The sequence below is a fragment of the Lonchura striata genome, chromosome 1A (genome assembly GCF_050655825.1).
Source record: "Lonchura striata isolate lonStrDom1 chromosome 1A, ASM5065582v1, whole genome shotgun sequence".
NCBI classification, from domain to species: Eukaryota; Metazoa; Chordata; class Aves; order Passeriformes; family Estrildidae; genus Lonchura; species Lonchura striata.
Genome location: NC_140741.1, coordinates 19,301,416 through 19,319,880, shown reverse-complemented (window position 1 = coordinate 19,319,880; position 18,465 = coordinate 19,301,416). Strand labels below are relative to the sequence as shown.

Genomic DNA, 18,465 nt, shown 5'->3' with positions numbered 1-18,465 from the left:
ACAAATGAAAATAATGTCATTCCTCCTCCAGAGAAGGGAAACAAACACAGAAGACATTTTAGTCTATCAACAAAACTCTGCCCTTACTATTCAGCTTTCAGTCAATGCAAACAACCGTGCCATTTCAGGGCTGTAACCTAATCCTAGCCCCAGGATACACAGAGGAGCAGTGAGGAAAGACACAGAGCACTAATCACTGCACATTGCTGAAAGCTGCTAATGCCTAGCAGAACAAGACTAAACAAGCCATTGGGTATAGCAGCCAGAGAGCCCTGTCCTAAACAGCCTAATGCCTGCTGACTCAGTTAATTCCTCCTTCTAGAGATAGCCTTTAGCTAGACTTCTGCTTCTTCTACTGCTTGGAGGCAGCAAATAGCTCAAATGGTGGGATTATACTTTCAAGAACAAAGTATTTGTCGCACCCTTAACTTCATTTCTTTTCCCCCAAGAATTCATTTAATATGCGCAAAAGAGGATATAGGCTTTGATGATTTCACAGGAGCAGCAGTGCCACGGTGATCATGCTGATTTCCTCCACAAAGCCTCTGGGAAGTCACAGTACAGGATGCATATTTTATCTGGCAGCAATGAAATGTGCATCACGTGTCAGCAGAATTATCTGCTAACTCCACTTACCAAAAGCTCCCTAGTCCAGAGAAAGCCATGCAACTTTTTTCTAGACAAAGCTGAAGGGTTTGCCGAGCATTGTCAAGAACTGGAAGAAGGTTGGCATGATAAGTTTAGCTCCCCATTTCCATTCACTGTTTTACTTGCTGAAAAAGGACTTATTTTCCCAGGTCTGAAGTATAATAGAGTACTAAGAACTTAGAAAGACTCAATCTTTGAAACAATTCCATAAGGCTATTAACAACCCCTCTAAGAATACAAAATAATCAAATGCATTTTTGTCATTGCAATTCTGCCTCAGAAAACTCCCTATTCCAACTGAAAGACTTTAGTCTTTCGTCTTGCATGAGAATATCCTATACCAGCGGCACTGCACCTGAAAGATGCATGTGGCACAGTCCTCTGCCATGACTGAGTAGTAGTTGTGAGAGGCATATCCATTAAATACAGCAGCTGGAATCTCAAAGCAAATATACATAAAAGGAAAAAGAGTGCTGATCTTTCTTTCAAAGCTTTCTACTGTCTTCAAAAAGATTCTTTACTGCATATATGAAATTAAAAGAGAGAGAGCAACACTGTAGGGCTGGTAAAAGCAACAGAGCTCTGAATTAAGTGCAAGCTGCACCAACACCCTGGGAGGCAGCCATGGGGCTGAGGCTGTGCCACCAGCATTCTGCAAGGCTGCACAAGACCCTCCATTCACAGCTGAGTGTATCAAGTTGGTGAGATGTCAACAGAGTTCAGCTGCAAACAGGTAACAAAAATAAGAGTGGGATTACAGCCTGTGCTGCTGTGTGTCCTTACTATTAAGACCACACACACACACATAGAGCACACAGGCACTCGGCAGAAGCTGGGTGCCTGAAAAACAGAGAAGAATACACATCTCCAGTGCTAGTAATTACTTTGTGGAGGGACCTAACCTCCACCACTGGCAAGGAAGGAGGTAATTTGAGTAAAGACACACCAAGGAATTAAAAATGAAAAATATGTATCCTGTAATCAGAAGCTCAAGAACAGCAAGGCCAGCGCTCTGCCAGGTTAACTGCAGAGCAAGGGCTAAACACTATATTTAAGCTTCTGGAGAGCTTACTCCCAAAGCTTGCTGGGAAATGCAAAAATAGAGGTATTTATAGGAAAAAATAATAGGTAGGCTTGTCTAAATATTAACTCAGGAGAGAGGACATTGCTCTTTTTCAACCCTCCCTGAGCCGCTCTAGTCACAACACAGAAACACAGCTCCCTCCCAGCTTGCTGTGTATGCATCATTCAGGTAAAACCTTTAAAGTGGTATCTGCCTGGAAATCCAGAATCCCTTGGCAAATACAACTTTCAAATGCCTGTTCGGATAACTTGAGTCAAAATCGGCCCCACATCACCTTGTGCAGAGCCTCCCTTTGCTGCCTCTTGCACCTCTGGGTCAAGCTACCCTGGGGCAGCACCATTGTAAAGGCTATGGATAAATGAGAGCTATTAGTGAAGCCAGTAATTAGCCCTTAATTTTCTCAAATTTGTATCATCATGAAAGTAGAAGGGCAATTCAGTCATGGGTGACCAGCACAACAGGGCATGTCCTCTAAGGTTGCACATTATGATGTCTATCACCTCTAATCCCCAGACTCATCACAAATATTCAGCTGCTCTAAGACAGCAAGATATGCTGGCCTTTGCCTGGTCACTTCGCTCCCCTGGAATCCATCATTTTACTCCTCTGGAAGCCAACTTTGCTGATTAACCTGACATCCCTGCCATCACCACTTAGATCTGCATAAACTGCTCAGAGTTATTCTAGGCTTTAAGCCAGTCTAACCAGTCTGTAGGGTTACAGACGGTTTCAGGCAACAGCAACACACTGCCTTTAGCACTGAGATAATTCTGAACAACCCGCATCTGGCACTTTTTTGACACTGCCTCTTACAATGCATAGTGACAGCTGTCATTCCAGATGAGCAATCCTGTGAAAGGAAGGGATGGAGGACTGGTTAGATCTCACCCTGATACACTCTCCGCCCCCCCCCCGCCTTTTTCCAAGTCGCTGTTACACATTCCCTACCAAGATCAGGGAGTGTTGTGCTACCAGTTACTTTCTTTTGACACATTCTAGCTTCTGAAGTCACCAATCCCTTCTCTGCTCCAAGGGACCTGCAAGGACAATTCCCACTCTCCTTTCTCCTCCTCCTGAGCACAGCAGGTTGACATTATGTGAAAATCATTCTTAGTTTACTTTTACAATAGTTCTTCAGCATCTTAGTGTACTCTGCCAAGCACTGTGCCAGCAGAGCAAAGTGGAAACCCTTCTCCCAAAGCTCTTGAGAATGTAACACAAAATGAGAAGAACTTAGGCAAAGGGGAAAAAATGGAGCAGGCTAATAGATCAGTGGTCATACAGAGAGATCTGGCACACCCTCCAAGGCAAGTGTATATCTGATAGAGGGTTATAGAGAACCATGAGAGGAGGTTTTGCAGAATAATGAGAACAAGCAAGAAGGTGCATGTGAAATTCTAAAATAAAAAAGACAACAGGAGCTGGCTCAAGAGAACCACTAGAGGAAAAGGGAGGAAGGTATTTTTTCTAAACCAAGCAAGATGTGCTGTGGTAAATTACTGGTGTCAAGAAGTTAGAGGTGTTTATATTGATATCTGACATGATCCAGGAGGTACATGTGAACTTTTGAGCCACAGTCCAAAACAAGAAGCTGAGAGTGTTGCCCTATTCATATATGTCTAGAATTCATATCATCTTCATGATGGTACAAATTCTAGGCAAATATGAATAGGGCAACACTGCATCCTCAAAGGTGAAACAAAATATGCTTCAAGTCATTTCGATATAGAGAGATGAAAGCCTAAACAAGATATTTGGCTCTCCAAATGGCTAAGAAAATACACATCCTAAATATTGCCACTTTGGCTCTCTTGAAAAATCTCTTCTCAGGCTTCAAAATAGTTCACTGTTGAATAAGTGATCCTGGCTCTCAGTTCCCTCCCCAGCTGAAAATTTCTACAAACCTCAGAACTCTACCATGCAATGACTGTTTAGATGAGTAGCATTCCCCTTTACCTACACTTTCATAAGTCCATGAATGCTGGCATTTTGGCACATGGAACATGTAATTTAGGGAGTCCACGTAATACTTAGCAAAATCCCTTCTACATGCAATGCACTGGTGCTGGTAATTGCACATGTGAACTGAACATTCAGGTTGCAAAGCACCCAGCTATTAAGAAATACCTATGAATGTTTAACTCAGTGTCCTTTTGCACATCAAATACACCTAAAAATAGCAATGTTTTAATAATGTGACCAAACAATTTCTCTACAGAACCCATGCTTTATGCAACAAACAAAATGCATGGTGTTTCACTAATTGAGAAGATATTCCATGTTTTTTCTTTGCACTGTCTCATGCACAGCCTCACCTCTCCTTTACCAAATACAATTCAGATTTTTTTTCCCACAGGGCTATTTAATTCCCTCTTAGGGAAACACTCCACAACCTGAATTCATTTTCACAGTGGAGCTGAAAACTCAAGTGAGACATAGAGACACTAAGGCAAAAAAGTAACTAGTAATTTTAAATGGCCAACTGGAAACAACTGGAATAGGATTTTTCAGATTATTTAGCCCTGTTATTATACTTGATCAAAATCAAACAGGCATTGAGCTTTCAGGTTGGGCTGTGAGCATGTACCACTGATCATCACTTAGCAGATGTTTAACTCTAGTTAAACATTAGAGTTTCAACTTAGCCATCCAAAAAACCCATTCACCACAGCTACCCAGGGTTTGTGACACATGCAACTAAGATCTCCTGTGTCCAAGACTACAATTACATTTCTTCAGAAAGCTTTTGTGTGCCTATTCTGTCATCAAGCTTGTGCCTCTTCTCCTGCAGACTTGATGGTGATTGTCAACAGAAATGTGCTCCTCCAAGAATCACAGCTGTAGCTGTAATCAGTGTGTGGGATTTAGGCACACGTGAAAAACACACAAATCAACAATGGCTGTGTTTTTGCATGTCATAATTAATAGATACCATTTCTGTGTTTATAAAAAAAATTAATATATCTGTATTTATACATATAATTTTAAAATTCTACACAGTCTCTTAATAAGACCATGTGCAGCTTTCTAGGCTATTAATATCTCTCAGAAGAACTGCAACATTTTGTTTCTCTTCTTGTATGGAAAGGCAGGGTAGGCAAGGTGGAAAACAAGGTGAAAAATGCTTACCTCCACTGTATAGTTTTTCTAATATCAGAGTTCCCAGAAAGTTTTGCTTTCCTTTTTTTATTTCTATCCAACTAATTCTTCAGTCTTGTCCAATATACCACCTTCCTCTCTTGTGAAAAAGTAGATCTCCAACACTGCCTAAATTTCACCCTTTCTGATAGATGTACAGAAAAACATATAAAAAATAACTAAAATTGTGTCCCTTGCTCCCCACATTCTTTTCAGCACTCTTCATTAGAGTTTACAGAGATACTTATTGCTGGATAATTAAGTTGCCTGTGCATCTATTGTGCATTTTTAAATAAATGAGAGCTGCAGTTTGCATCTCACCCTCACTCCTCTCAAGCATAGAGAATGCAAGTACCCAGAAAAACAACATGGGTTTCACCTTTTTTCCCCCTGCAGTAAAAAGTAAGATAGCACCACTATGTAAACAACCCACATGAAGGGTGTACTGCTGAACCCAATCTTTAAAGGGAATAAAAGCCCATACCACCATTACAGATCTCCATCACAGAGAACAGATGCATGCACTGAATGTCATTTCAAACCAGAGTGCAAATTAGACCTCTAGAATCATCAAGGAATATATCCTTATCTGTATCACCAGAATGAAAAGGCAGCTTTTGCCTCGTCCTTAAAGTTCCCTGTTCAAGTGATGGATAGAGAAAAATAAAACTGAAAATTTAAGGAGACCACAGACTATCAGTCAAAGTGCTCTGCACAGGTATCAGAAAAGCCATCTCTAAACAGGGTAATGCAGGAAGTTCCCTATTGAGTCAAAGTGTTCTCCAGCCAAGTGTACTTAAATAACCTCCCTCTTCAGCTGTGCTGCAGATGTGAACAACAGGGCTTCAACTAATTCCTTCTGGTGCATGGCAGACCTCACAGTGCCACCATGCACCACAGGGCTGCATGCACAGCCCACCTAGCTTCTGCACAGCCGTGCCATGGACGACCCTCTGCAGTCTCCAGCTCAGCTCACCACATGTTAATGACACACTCTGATGCTTAAACTGCACCAAGGTCCATGTGTGCAAAGCTGACCTTTGGACAAGTGTTCAGTCCTCACTTGAATCCTCCCTCAGAGGGGAGTGCCTCTATACACGGAGCAGTGGGATCCAGGGATGCTCACGAGCTCTCCACCACAGAAGAACAGCTGCCAACTGGGAGCCAGCTAACTGCAATGGAAAACACCTCTTGGAAGAGGCTCAGAAGTTGTTTGTGGGGAAAATGTCTGCTTGATCTGTCAGAGAAGCACCTCTGCACCATGAGCCCAAAAGTGCTCCTGATGCATACATTTTGGGCATGCTGCTGGACATGCTACCTGCAGGGAAGGAAGTTCAGTGTCTCCAGCTTTGCAGTCTGAGCCTTTCCGGCCTCTCAAAGGCAAACTGGACCTTTCTGAAGAAATAACTGGTTCCTTCTCACTCCCCTGGGTTTGGATGGTTCTCAGTGCCCAGCTCTGGGCTCACATAACACTCCCTTGTCAGACACAAGCCCTGTTTATTATGCCTGAAATGCTGAACTCCAACGCCTCTACCTCTTCCCCTTCTCTCCTTCGGGAGGTGAGAGCCCACATTCATCGACAAACAGTTCCTCTTACAGATTTTCCAGATGGCATTTCCCCCTCCCGGCGCACACACACGCTCCCACTGCAAGTAATGAACCCAAAGCCCTCAGAACTGCTGCCACAAAAGAGATACTGTTTGACTACCAAACATTGGGGTCCTTTTCAAAGTGCCAGGAAGGGAAAATTAAATAAAGGGGCAAACGTGAGCAGCAGTGATACACAGTAATTACAATGCATAGCAGAAATAGCGTTTTTCATAACAAATTATCATCGTTCACACCAGCATCCCCTCTTTGACCAGCATGGAGTCCATGTAAAACCCACGGATAATTTGCATCACTATCAAAGTTACTAAGATAGAAACAAAGACATATATACATGTGAGTCAGGCACAGACTGAGCTGGTAGCTGGATTTACAGCCTTGAAGTTGGGTAACATTAAATGTCCTATACAAGATTATGATTTGTTTCTTTTGAGGTATGAGAAAGTTATCCATGGAAGTACTGTGGTCAAATAAAACAGTTCTCTCTCAGGTCCCAGTTTTTCCCTCACACCCCACACAGATTCAGTGAAGGCAGATCTATATTATGATTTCAACACATGCTCACAGTACATAACTAAGTGAGCACAAGCTGTCAGTGCAACACTACAGAAAAAATGAGATCACTGGTTTGACCAACAGCAGGACTGGAAGTGGGAGGAGTATTCCCATAACATGCATCATCAGGGAAACTATTCCTGGGAAATCAGTTCCTGTAGTCACTTGACAAAAAGTTTGAAAAGGAAACTGCAAAGGTCCCTGTATTGAAAAAGGCACAGCAAAAGCTGGGTTCCAGAAGATTCCACCTAGGGGGAAACACCAAGGAAGTGCAGGTCATTTAGACTGTATCCAAGCAGCAGTCAAGAGGGAATTTAATTACAGCCTACAAACACCTAGGGAAAGAGATTTCAGAGAGCAGATGGTTCTTTAAAAGAAACAAAAGCTATACCGAGATCTCATATATGTGTAACTGGAAGCTTAAGGAGGCTAGACTGCAAATAGATCTGACAATTATTAACAGTAACCATAAATAAATTCCCACCTCTAAATCAAAACTAACATTTTTCAAACATGCTGCTGCTCAAGTAGTAGTTAGAGGGTTGATGCAGAGTGATCTATTGAGACTGTCGACCTTGGATATATAGAAGTTGAAAAACCTTCTCATACTCTGGTATGGATTTAGTTGTTCTCATACAGAGCAATGCTTTCAAGCACATGGTGTGATTCTTGAGATGTCCTGTGCAGGGTCAAGAACTGGACTTGATGATCTTAACAGATCCCTTCCAACTCAGAGCATTCTATGATTCTATGACTTTTAACACTGTAGATGGTGACAAGGATTGACTGCTACTTTGCCACATAAAAATCACTCAAATGCAGGCCACTCCCACTAAATGGCTTTCTCCTCATTTCCTAAATAAACACACAAAAGAAAAAAAATTACGCAGAAAAAAAGTTGCAGGAATATGCTCTAAAAAATTACCAGTCTTGCTATGACAGCAACTTTTGAAAGCACAAGTAAATTTCTTCCTGTTTTCTTTAAAATCGGGGCAGCAGAGATTCCTATATTCATTGTTCACATTACATTGATTCAGTATTTGGACAAAAGACAGTAGCAAGACACTGTACCTCTCTATATATAGAAAATAAATTAGGATATGTAATAGAGCCTAATATAAATAATAAAACTCTTATGACTCGCATATACACCACATATACACATGTATATTAAATGTGTACATACATATGGATACAAATAAAACATATGAAGACCTACCTGAGCCTCAAGCCCAGAGGTGCCTCTGTGCAAAGAGACAGCACATGACACTGATTACTGCTTGTCAACTCCATACCTAAGCAAGGGTTCATCATAGCCCTGCCTGAGATGAGGGATTGATTTATTGTTGAATGGAGAAAAGTGGGAACCATGGTGTTGGGGGTTTTGTTTGGTTCGTTTGGGTTTCTTATTTGTTTGTGTTTTTCTTTTTCAAACCATGTAGGGAGATGGGCTTGAAGTTTAAAAGTTGAAAAAGGAAATTCAAGTTTTAAAAGCACATGACAGAAAATCATAGCCTCAGCAGTAAAAAAAACCCAGTAACAATACAGGTTACAGTCTGGGGCCAGCCCCAGTTTTGGCACAGCTAGGAGTAAAACAGAAACACACCATTTCAGCAATCAGTCTGTCAAACCTTCAGCCAAGACAAGCCTATTCAAATCCAAAAGTAACTTCAAAGCATTCCTGAGCAGGAAAGAACCAACAGGAGGGGCAGGTGGGGACCCAGACAAGTCTCAAAAGCAGAGCCCTCTGGGGACTGGGAAAGGAATGCACCCAGCAACCTGGGCACAGTCTGGGGAGGCACAGCATCCAAATCACTGGCCAGCTGTCCACTGTCTGCCCTGCCAAGCTCACAAAGTGAAAAACACCAGAAAAATCAAATACACACCCTCCACAAACACCCCCAGCACTTGAACTGATCTCAGAGGATGAAGAGCCCCACACAGATGCTGCAGGCTCTGCCTTCACATTCCTGCTACACAGCATCCCCCCAGTATTACCTGTACTCAGCTGTCACCCATGCATCTCACATGTCCAAAACAAGGGACACCAACAATCCCAAAGTTTTTGCCTACAGCTAACAAGATCAAGCACGGGAGGGCAGGGAAAGAGCCTACACTAAGTCACAAGAATAACCATAGTGCCTGCTGAAACTTGGATCTTGCCTTGTTCCTGGATGCCTGACCCACAGCCCTCCCTTTCTAAAAGGCTGCAGAGACTGGAAAACTGAAGACAAACCTGCACAGACCACAACAGAAAATTAGGCTTCTTTCCCTATTTCTTTACAGCTGTCAGAAATGAACCTGTGCCTCAAAAGGCTGCAATGAGATCTCCCTTACCCATCAGCCCTATTTCCAGTCTGCCCTCCCTCCTTTCAAGAGGACATTTCCACTCCACAGCTTCCTCCCACTGTCCTTCTCCACAGCCACTCTACAGTTGTTTCAAAAACCCAAGGGCTCAAAACTAGAAAGCAGAAACCTGGTGGGAGAGAGGTGGCAGTGCAGCTGGTGTGGATAGCTTGTACACAGGACACAGCCTCCTTTTTCATGTTTCAGCCTGAAGCCCTCCTCAGGCCATATGCCTTATTCACCAGCTCAGGCAAACAAAAGTGATCAGCTAGCTGCAAGCAGGTAGGTCAAGCCTGTAAATCTCTCTCCCTCTAGTTTTATCTGTTTAAGAATGGATTCTTGCTGTGGGGAGAAACCAAATAATGCATTAAATGCCAGATGTCTTGTACATATATGCTTTAAAACTGACATCTTCAGAGAGCCCACACTATCAACAGGCTGCAAGTATTCAAAAAATTATTCTGTACAAAGCTAGGGAAATGGCCTCAATAAAGTGAAGTCAGAAAAGCAGGGAAAGTCAGTGTCTAGACCTTGACTTTATGGACACTTAAATGTGCTCTCACATTGAACTTAACAGGACTTCTTGGAAAAGTTAAACCCAGACTTATGAGTTTCCTAGGTTTTACAGTTCCAGCTCTTTTTAGAAAAACTTTATATAAAATTTATAATTACAGGAATAGGTCAATTCAGCAGCTGCAGAAATCACAGTAATGGGCAGGCAGTGGCCAGCAAGAAACAGCTCACAGCAGAAATTACTTGTTCCCCTGCAGGAGTGGGCAGGAAAATTGAATCAGAGCAACCAATCACTCCACCATAATGGCTGAGAGGAAACATTAAATAACATTTTCTGTAAGGCAGTGGAAGACTTGGGGCAAGAGGGGGAGGTGAAACAAAAGATAGAAACAGACACTGAAAGGTTTAAACCTGTCTTGAAGATCATGACCTGAACAAGGCCAGCCTATTTCTCAGCCTCCCTGCATGCTGAAGCTCAAAAACCATGCCTCACCATGGAAAAACCATGAAAACACTGCAAGAGCTCACCCATCTACCCACTGGGATGGGTATTTGGAGAATGCAAATTTTTTGGACATTCCATTTATGTCTCAGCTCCTGCCACTCCAAAAAACCCCTCCCAGCTCCCCAGCAGCAGAGGATTATGCTGGAGCATAAAACCTCCCTGTTCACACTCTGTACTTTCTGGTCCCCAAAAGGACATTGGTGCTCCCAGTGTCTGTGCCCTTACTCCTTCATCAGAGTTGTCAGGAGCACTGTGTACCTTCACTGTCTAATAACAGAGAGATGCTTTCAATCTCCAGCGTCAAACCCTGCAGTACTGCTATCCACAAAATCCTCTTTTCCTGCTCTCACAGATTCAAGGAATGAAAAATCATCAGGGTGATGCCTTTGATGTTCTATCAGACAGCCAGGTTCACTCTAACACTGCAATTTCCTTGAGTATCTCTATGAGCTTCACTGTTTTGAAGTCAATAGGTGCAGAAAGGTCATAAGCATGATTATGGGGTTAGGATTAAATAAAATCCCAAACACCAAGAACAGCTATTCCTCCTCCTCTCTTATGAAACACTCTGCAGAGTGAACATAAGACAAAATGTTTTCAATTCATTTTCTATTTTTAAGCCAACTCGTTAATGTTTCTTAGCTTTTTAAAACATCATTTGACTACAGCTCTTACAGTGGTCTCAGCAGCATGAATTTCTTCATTAATTTTCCCCAAAGGAAACTCCCTCAGTTTTAGCCTAATTTGAAGCTTCCCCTTATTAACTTCCAGAAAAGCTTGGTTTCTGATGTTCCTTGTGCTTGTTTTCCCTTCCACAATTAATACCTCTGGTATGTGTTAATTTAGAAATATCTATACAAAACAGCTAGGAAATAAAAAAGCTGAAGACTTTCTGAAGATGATGTTTCCTAATCATTTCCAAAAATCCTGTCCCACATTGAAAAATCCTTCTCACAAGTTTTCTTAGTTGTAAAATCTCTAAGATTTCATCTTGTTCCAACAGAGCACTTTGGACTACAAAACTGACAGCCTTTGAAGACCCCTCTGGTGGATCTTCACAGTTTAGCTGGTCAGTGCTTAGCCAAAAGCACTAATCTCTCTCCCTTTTATTGTAATGCAGCTTAACACTCCACTGCTTTGTACTGTAAAGCTAATGGTGAAGATAAACCAATTATTAGAAGTCAAAGTCTGGCATTGCAATTATTCCTTACAGTTACCAGATAGTCATGGTCTTGTTCCTCCACCAACCACTTCACAGCAGAACAAGAAGGTTGGATCTCCTCCTCCCATCATTCTTGTCTTTCCCCCTTTTTCCCTCCAGATGTTTATAAATGCTGAATTCCAGATAGCTGTTAAAAATGTTAAGGACATTGTATGCATTTGTATGCATTGCCATTTTCCACAGCCACAGTTCCACCAGGAGCATTTAATTACTGCATCCTCACAACAAATGAACATGGGCTCAGTGTGTTGTACCTTCATTAAAGTTGTCATCAGTCGAGATGTGGGTCAAGGGAGACTGGGGTCGGGAATCCCCACAGAGGGAGTAGCTGTGCTCAGCCTGGATGAGGGGTGCTGGGGATGCCGGAGACAGTTCCACTTCCATGATTTCATTCTTCTCAGACAAGAAGGGATCATTCAAGAGCTGGCCTAGGACATCAGGTGAAAATTCATCCAGAAACTCTGTGAAGTGCTGTGGAGATAAAAAGGCAGGGGAAAGTTTATCTCCTTGTCTGTCTGTAATGCCAACCACAGGAGGGAATAGATGAGAACAATTCTATATGTGCACTGGGCATTGGTGCCAGTCAGCAGCAGCATCTACCAGCCCTGTCTAACAACCTCCTCCTCCAATCACTACTTCACACTAAAGAGCTACAGCAGCTAGAACAAAAGTCCTCTCAGAGGCATACATTACAACAGAAGAGCCTGTCACTAAACTGCAACAAAAATGGAAAATGGAAGAATGGTACTCATGTCCTGAAGCAGTCTCCTCCCACCACACCAAAGGTACTCACTATGGCACACCACCAAAAATGGGAAAGCACAATTCCCTCAGAGAGAGTGAAAGATCCTGCAGGATCTATCACTAGAACATGTTGTGTATGGAATAGAATATAGGGGGTTAATGCTCACTGAAGCACAGAAGAAAAATGAAACACATTCCTGCACAGACTCTGACACCACATATGACTATTTTAGCAGTGCAGAACATTCCCTGTGCTCCAGGGAAATGGGTTCATGCACATCCACAGCCAAGCAATTAACACATTTGCTATAAAACGGGTTTCCTGATTGATTTATGCATCTATTTTAGAAGCAGTATTCCACCTAGAGCCCATACCCAGCTTCTAGGCCCCAGAGCTAATGCTCCTGACAGCCAGTACTAATTACCACTTTGTCTATTGCACTGAATTAATTACACCAGCAGCACATGTTAGATCTGTATGCAGCAGAGTAATTTCATGTTTGTTTATTATTCAAAATGAGCACAAACCAAACCTTGCAATCTATTTCCTCCAAACTCCAATGCAGTTCCTGTCAAAAACTTTGTCCCTTCATCATCTTTCCAATGTCAGAGGAAAAATCTGCACTGCAACAAATCATTCCTGTTCATCTTATTCACACAAAGAATTCTATTTTTGTAAAAAAATACTTGCACAGTGAATTGTAATGAGATTCTCTGAACAATGAGCCATTATCTACTATCTTATATAGAATCTTTGTCAGCTGAGGCACAATGCTATAAAAGTCTAAGTTTGTTTGATTTGTTTAGTTTTTGCAAGCAGTATTGATCTTGGCTCTTCATCATGCTCTCTCCTGCAGAAACAAACACTGAAATTCAAGATTCAGCTTCCTGTAAGCTAAATTAAAAATTAAACAAGTCAATATTGTACAAACCCACAAGGGAAGCGTGTGCTCACGCCCTCACACACTCACATTTCACAGCTCCAGCAGCACCTGTGGCCTTGAAGCCTCATGCTGAAAACCCTGAGCACAGCTGGCTCTCACAGAGTTCCTGGATGGCAAACACCTCTTCCAAATGCTAACCCTGCCGTTTTTCAAAATGAGTGAGTCTTGAGTTAATTCTGACCGACAGTGAAGAAAAGAAAATATTGACTGAATGCAAGGCAATAAACAGAGGCAATAAACAGCGGCTATGCTGGAATAACAAAGTAGCTCAAGAAAAGCCTTTACAAATGGCAAAACACATCTGTAGCCTCATATTTACTTACTGTAAATCATAACACTAATAAACTCTTAGAGGACTCTACTAGAGAGTCATGACCACCTTAGAAAGCATAGTTTGTTTTAATTTTGATACCCAAGGACTCACTAGCACTTCACAACCAGGTGCTTCTCAAGAAGGATAGAAGTATGAATTACAACACCCCACTATGCAAAGAAAAAAGAAAAAGGATGCATAAGAGTGCTTGAACATTCTGGTACGTCAATAAAGACACTGAATAAAACAGGTGGGCAGCCATTATTGTGTAAACAGGGCACAGAAATACTTCCCAGACATTAAAGAAGACAAGGATTAAACTATAAAAAAGCAGCTCCTTTCTCAGGGACAATGCTTTTCCCTCCAGTCTACACACCTCTTTTCATCTGGAGAAATAGCAAGAATCAATTATATTTGTTTACATATTTTCCTAAAGCTGGAGAATTTCCTTCTTCTAATTCTTGCATGCATTATTCTGACTGATGAGTAGCAGATGCTGGAATATGGCTGCTACAATATTTGTGCCGTGGGTTCCACATGCAGCTGCTTTACCACCAGTGTCATCCAATTTCAGGATGTCATCCTTGAAAATATCATGCCTATGTGTTGACTTAGTCTGACACTATTTAGATGCTATAACTTAACAGACTCAGCTTAAAGAAACATGGCCACAGGCTACTCAGCTATTTTTGGAAAATTCACAAATAAAGATTTTTATTAGCCTTCTGTCACTGTTTTGATATGGAATAAAAGCTTATCAAATGTTATTTTACTTTTCCATTTGACTGAATTTAGGCTTCATTTTCTTTTTCCTTTCTGAATGGGGAATTCTACTAAAACCACTTCAGGAAAAGTGAAGGAGGAAACAAACATTCAACTTCAGAATACCAAAGAGAAAGAGGACCTCAGGGTGGGGAAGGATATTCAAACACCTCTGTCAATATTTGTGCTTTCTCCTTTTGTGCAGCTGCAAAGCAGCAAGCTGTGAGCAAGAAAAGAATATGCATTTATAACAGAATTATCTGAGAGCAAATAAATGGATGGTTTCTAAAATTATTTTCTAGTTTCATTACATATCAAGTTTATTTTTAATGGTCTGTGATGTAACATTGTACACTGGCCAATAGAGACTGCCACGGGTCAGACTGTGCAGCTACTGAACTCAGCAAACAGACAATTTTAGGGATCTGGACTCTGATCAAAAAAATCACAGACTCCTTGATTTACAATAATCTTTCAGATGTTATACACTTCTCTACTACAGTGAATGCTTAAAGCTAGATCACTTATTAACCCAAATAAAACAATTGTCTCATTGAATGTGGCTCAGTTTGCTTAGGGAACTAAAGAAGAAAAGGCATCAGAGCAGCAGCTAAAGCAGAAACCACCCGGGGGCAGCCAGACCTCCAGCTCCCCAAAAATTCCACCTACACCTAAGCTGCTCCTTCTGTCTTTCCAAAGCACATTCTCCCATTGCCAATTCCTCTCCTCCTGCTCCTCTCCTCTCTGCTTCCACATGCACCTCAGCAGTCAGCAGCCACTTCCATAGCTGGAAAACCCCAGAATAACCCTCAATTTTGACACAGCACCAACCACCCCTGAACTCAGGAACAGGAAAGGGCAATTTGGGAAGGAAACTGAGACTCTGACCCTTAGAACCTGTTTGCAAAAGAAATAATTTTTTTGTCTGTGGTTTTCAGCTGGGTATCTTTCACTCAGAGAGTTCATCTTTACAAATATTTTAAAAACAGAGGAAAGAGTACTTGCACTGAGAATCTGCCTTTTCCCCCCTCTTTTCCCTTTTTGTTGTTAATACCTCTGTAGACAGCTCAGCCGCCAGATTCCTGCTATCCTCACACCCCACTGGCAGCCCCAGCACTAATTGCAGACATGTGTTAGTACAAGGAGTCTGTTTGAATTATTAAACTACTCTCACCACATAGCAAAAAGATGTGTTCAGCTAGGATTTTAACCTCTGTAAAAAGTCAGGGATTTAGGACAAATGTAACCTTATCTTCCACCTCCCCTTCCCCCAGAACCCTGAAAAGAAAAACAAAACAGAAAAACAGCAGCACTCCTGTCTACATACGGAAAGTAAATTGCAGCCCTGAGGAGTTTCAGCATTCATCTGGCTGGATATTGGCTCATGCCTACATCCTGGGTGTTTTTGGGGAACACAAACACCTCCAGACATCCTGCTGCAGTGAGCAAACAGAGGAAAGGTCTCACATCCGGGTGCCCAGCGGATTTTTGGACAGCTCTTGGAAAGTAGCATTTGGCTGCACACCAGCTATGCCGCGGGCTGCAGCTCTGCACAGCATCTGCCTGTTCCTGCCACACAAAGGCCCTTTTCTCCAGCTGCCTCAGGGACCAGGGTGTTTTTTATTTCTTGTCTGATCAAATGAAGATCTGTGAAGCAAAACACTCAGGTTTTGCTAGGTGCATGGCAGTGCTGACTTCTCCACCAGCTAACCTGAAGCCAGATGAGAACAGCACTAGCCCAGTTGCTCATTTGAAGATGATACCATGCCTAAAACTTAAAGTCATCTTTAGAAAATTGACCTTCTAAGAACTCATTACAAAAGGAATGCAGAGAAGTCAAGAGCCCAAAATGATACTTCCCAATTATATTTAGATTTTTAAACAAGCAGCAGGCTTTGCTGAGCCTGCAAAATGCACTGCATCAGCCACAAGTGCCACACACCAGTTGTAGCAGCACAATCCCCCTTTTCCAGCAGAGCCATGCTAGAGGGGAGCTGCAGTGACACCACCTTTTGCACACTGCAAAACAAGCTCAGCTCTCCCAGCAGACCAGGGTAAGGCTGCCATGCAACATGCCAGGGTTATAAGCACCCACAAATTCAATAGATCACCCTCCTGGGAGTTAGTGGCTCCCTCCTGGCTCATCCCAAAATCTCCCCATCCTGAAGGGATCCGTCACCCCTCCACAGAAGGAACTGTCAGGTACACAACAGGCACTCATTAAAAAAAAAAAAAAAATCCCACCATCCACCTGTATGTACAAACAGCCTGGGTTTTATGTCTTCATTATACTGTAAAATCATTTCACATCTACTCAGTAACTACACTGAAATTCCCTCATTTGTGGGAGAATATGAAGAATAACAAAAAACTGGTATTTGAAACCAGCAATGAGATCCACTGTAAGAGCAGACACAATTGTTTGGACTCTCACACCAGCATTTACTTACTTTAAGCACTAAAAAAAATGTGGACAGATTTTTAAAAATCCACTAAGTGAATAACATACAGGTTGTGTCATCAGCAAAACAAATGCCAGGAAATTCAGAGCTAATAGATTTACATGGTAATTAAATCTGCACATCTTCCCAACTTGCTCAGGTTACACAGTTGGAAATGCTGAAGTTCATGCTGAGCAAATCTTATAATCCATCCCATTATGTACACATGTATGCACACATTTCCATTGCAAACACTCAAATATTTCCACCCCACAACCAGCAAAGCAGACATGCATTTTTTTAACTTATCAGGGGGATTTTCCAAGAAGCATGCTTTCTCCTTTGCCTCTCTTCCAAAACATTCTTTCACTTTTTTCTTTAACAACCCCCACCAAAAAAACATTTTATATTTAAAAAGACAACTAAAACCTAAATGAAACTCTTAGAGAGGACTAAAAATGGGTTAAAAGAACAAAAAACAAAAATCAAAGAAAGAAAGAAGCCCTTGTGCAGCAGAGGCAAGGGTGAGAAACAACTCTCAAGTTCAGTCTTTTAAGTCCACTGTCTGCAAGAAGAAAAAAGGATGCTATTGCTCATTCCTAGCCCAAGCCTCTTAGGAGTCATGCAAAATAGGAAAATCCTTCTCACACTCTCCTGTCCTTCTCCCAGTGCATAGTTCTTGAATCTAGCCTAACTTTTCAACAGGCTGGGTGCATGTTTTGCTATTTCCCATCCTCTCCCCGAAAAGCCAAAGCCAGAAGAGTGAGTCACTGGGGCAAGAGCAGTGAGTCAGTGAGCTGGAAGTCCTTCTAAAAGGCTCCCTCCATGTGAGTCCCTGACCGAGACCTCAAAGTATATTATTAATTCTGTGTTGCAAGTAAGCATTTGGATTAAGCTCTCAGGTTAGATGTAGCTGCTCTTGTGTCTAAGCTCCCCCCACCCCCCCCAATCCCTTATCCCCTTTTTTTTTTTAATTTTGCCAGCTTGAGCAGCAGAAACACAGAACACCAAACACTCTCCATTACTTGTCCCCATGCCCTTCCCCTCACCCAGTGAGCAGCAGGCTCACAATTCTTTACCCCCAGTGATTGCAGAGGCTGCAGGACAGGCCTGGCTGACCCTTCTGCATCTCACAAGCCTCCAAGCCACTAAGGGCAGGGGTAAACCTCTCCTTGCCACCTCCAGCTAGTGTGCCTCACACCACACAGGGAGGGGAGCTCAGTTTCCAAAACTCACTCACTGGGGTCTCCAGTGATTTTTAGCACCCACACAAGATACCTAAAGAGACCAGTTATGTACTAAAAGCTGTGTAGTGAAGACAAGTATGTTTGGTTGGTTTATTTGGGATTTTTTTTCCCCATGCTTCAGCAGTGCCAGTCATAAATACTTGCTGTGAGATAATATTAATTTGCTTGGTTACACCCCAGCAACATCTCCAGGCTCTATGGAAGGAACTTGGATTTACCTCAAGTTTTATATCAAACTAGTGTCTTCTCTGTAAGTCACAGGGTTAAGCCAAAAAATAAACAGTGAAGAAAGTTTTCAGAGTGTATACAAATTTTACAATTCAATGGTGGGAATTTATGGCCTTCTTTGCTGCCCAAGAGCTCCGCAGCAGGATGACACATTTTGCTCTTGCACA

General features: G+C 42.1%; 1 protein-coding gene across 5 annotated transcripts in view; it reads right to left on the bottom strand.

The window, feature by feature from the left end:
- CREB3L2 (cAMP responsive element binding protein 3 like 2) overlaps nucleotides 1-18,465 on the bottom strand; it is a 69,460-nt gene that overhangs the window by 19,328 nt on the left and 31,667 nt on the right. For all 5 annotated transcript variants that reach the window (XM_021552030.4, XM_085568624.1, XM_021552029.4 and 2 more), the window contains exon 2: nucleotides 11,874-12,090. In XM_021552030.4, the coding sequence (XP_021407705.1) occupies nucleotides 11,874-12,090 (217 nt within the window). The remainder of the gene's footprint in view (nucleotides 1-11,873; nucleotides 12,091-18,465) is intronic.